The following is a 2,500-nucleotide window of genomic DNA, read 5'->3' on the forward strand; positions in this document are numbered from 1 at the left end:
ATTTCTTGAAAATAATTTCTAATGGAACAACAATCTCATTTTTCATTTCCTTTAAGATTCTTGGATGCCAACCGTCAGGCCCTGGTGTTTTATTAACTTTGAGTTTGTCTATACACCTTTTAATTTTTTCTTTTGTTATATTTACCGTAGTGAGTAAGCTTACCCTAGACTTTTCACAGGTTTCAGTTTGGAATTCACCTTGAGGTGTTTCGTTTACGAATACCGAGCTAAAATAATTGTTTAAGATATTACACATTCCTTCATTTGAATATTCAAGTTGACCGTCAGCAGATAATAGTGGACCAATGTGATTCCTAACAACCTTTTTATCTCTAATGTAACTAATGTAATGTAACTTCCTTCCTTCCCTCCTTTCCTTCCTTCCTTCTTTTCCTCCTTCCCTCCTTCTCTCCTCCTCTCCTTCCTTTCTTCCTTCCTTCCCCTCCTTCCCTCCTTCCCACCTTCCTTCCTTTCCTCTTTCCCTCCTTCCCTCCTTCCTTCCTTTCCTTTTTTCCTCCTTTTCTCCATCCCTCCTTCCCCTCCTTCCCTCCATCTCCCCTACCCTCTTTTCCTTTCTCCCATCTACCTCTTTCTCCCTCCATCCCTCCTCCTCCCTCCATCTCTCTTTCCCCTCCATCCCTCTTTCTCCCTCCAGCGCATTTATTCTTGAAGACAAGGAGTTGTAGTGATAGTGCTCGCTCAAGAAGTCTAAAAAGAGTGTATCAGAAGAACGGAGGGCGAGAAGAACACACGGGTCAGCATTCTTCTTCTGAATGGAAGGTAGCTTCCAATCCAAAAGGAGCACGGAGTGACCCTGGTCTGTAGGGGTGTCACTAAGTCACTAATTTATTGACTGTATAAAACGTGGACTCAATACACACACACACACACACACACACACACACACACACACACACACACACACACACACACACACACACACACACACACACACACACATACATATATAAACATATATATATATATATATATATATATATATATATATGAGAAATTCGCTAGTGACAGCGACATTAATCAGATCATTTTATATGTATATATATATATATATATATATATATATATATATATTATATATATTGTATATATATATTATATATATATATATATATATATATATATATATTTATATGTAACTATTAAAAATAAACGCTTTCAAAACCGTGCCCAGATGACGATTCAAGTTTGTGTGGACATGTGAAAAATGTGGACTTTTGCTAGATGGCACCCAGTGCTTCGCACATGGACAATTGTACGTTGCGTGTTCCCGTGTTACGAGTTGGGATTCACTATACTACTATACTGGGTGGAAGAAGGTTAAAGATAGTGAATGTCGAAGACTGCCTACCAACGTAGTATATAAAGAGTTATTCTTTGCCCAAGATGTGCCAGTAGAGCCCGAACAGCAATCAAGGGTGGTGACCGAACACTCGGACGACGCAGCGATAGCAGAAGAAGAACCTGATCAGTCCATGGTAGTAATCCCTCCAATATCGGAGAAAGAGGCAATCGATATGGTACTCCCAGACTACACTTATGACAGTGAAGAAGATGAGAAACCGACAACCCCTGAAAGTACTGTAAAAGAAGAAATAGAGGCTATGCAACGTAAACTTGAACATAAACTTGACAATATCAACGAGGCTGTAAATTTGCAAGGTAAACTTAAACATAAACTTGACAATATCAACGAGGCTGTAAATAAGTTGTTGGAGGCATCGGGTGAGGAGCCTACTCAAGAGGGAAGATCGTTGGCACCCAAGAGGAGAAGAGAAGGTGATGAGACAGAAGTTGAATATATAAAGCGTGTGAAGATAGATGATAAGGCTGATTCAGACAAATAAAACAATCGGTATTAAAAAAAGATGAGCGGAGCGCACTGCGAGTGAAGCGAGGAACCCGCGCAGCTGGTCTTCCCGAAGGCCAAGCACCCATGGCGTAGCCAGGGCTGTATATATATACATATATTATATATATATATGTATACATATATATATATATATATATATATATATTGTATATATATATAATATGTGTACACACACACACACACACACACACACACACACACACACACACACACACACACACACACACACACACACATACACACACACGGGGACGTTAAGATGACTTAGACTAATGGGAGGACTCCACTAAATTTGCCTGAGTTGCCTCCAAACACCAAATAACTTAATTCGTTGTCCACCTTTGTGGTCACACTGGGATCTGCTACGTACGGTCATAATATTCTCTCTTTGAAGCGAAGTGCCCTGTTCTTAGATCGACCCTGCCCCATATATTTAGTCACTGATTCAAAACTGAAGAACCCTGTTCTTAGACCAACCCAAGCACACAGCACTCACAAGAAACAGCGAGGTACTGAGTGGATCAGGGGACACAGCGTCGGGAGCTAATCTTTTGTTAAGAGCGAAATAAGCGACTATAGCGTCGGTCCCTCTTGTAGTGACAAGGATTA

At 40.3% G+C, this 2,500-nt stretch overlaps 2 protein-coding genes across 2 annotated transcripts in view; one reads left to right on the forward strand and one right to left on the reverse strand.

Moving 5' to 3' along the window:
• The window catches only part of LOC143025923 (uncharacterized), a 5,995-nt gene extending 4,130 nt beyond the window's left edge, over nucleotides 1–1,865 (forward strand). The window contains exons 3-4 of the mRNA XM_076185905.1: nucleotides 1,243–1,629; nucleotides 1,681–1,865. Coding sequence (XP_076042020.1) covers nucleotides 1,243–1,629; nucleotides 1,681–1,865 — 572 coding nt within the window. The remainder of the gene's footprint in view (nucleotides 1–1,242; nucleotides 1,630–1,680) is intronic.
• LOC143026261 (chitinase-3-like protein 1) overlaps nucleotides 1–2,500 on the reverse strand; it is a 27,804-nt gene that overhangs the window by 24,379 nt on the left and 925 nt on the right. The gene's annotated exons all lie outside the window — the stretch shown is intronic.

The sequence above is a fragment of the Oratosquilla oratoria genome, chromosome 6, assembly GCF_046742065.1.
Source record: "Oratosquilla oratoria isolate Oo_2021 chromosome 6, ASM4674206v1, whole genome shotgun sequence".
Lineage (NCBI taxonomy): Eukaryota > Metazoa > Arthropoda > Malacostraca > Stomatopoda > Squillidae > Oratosquilla > Oratosquilla oratoria.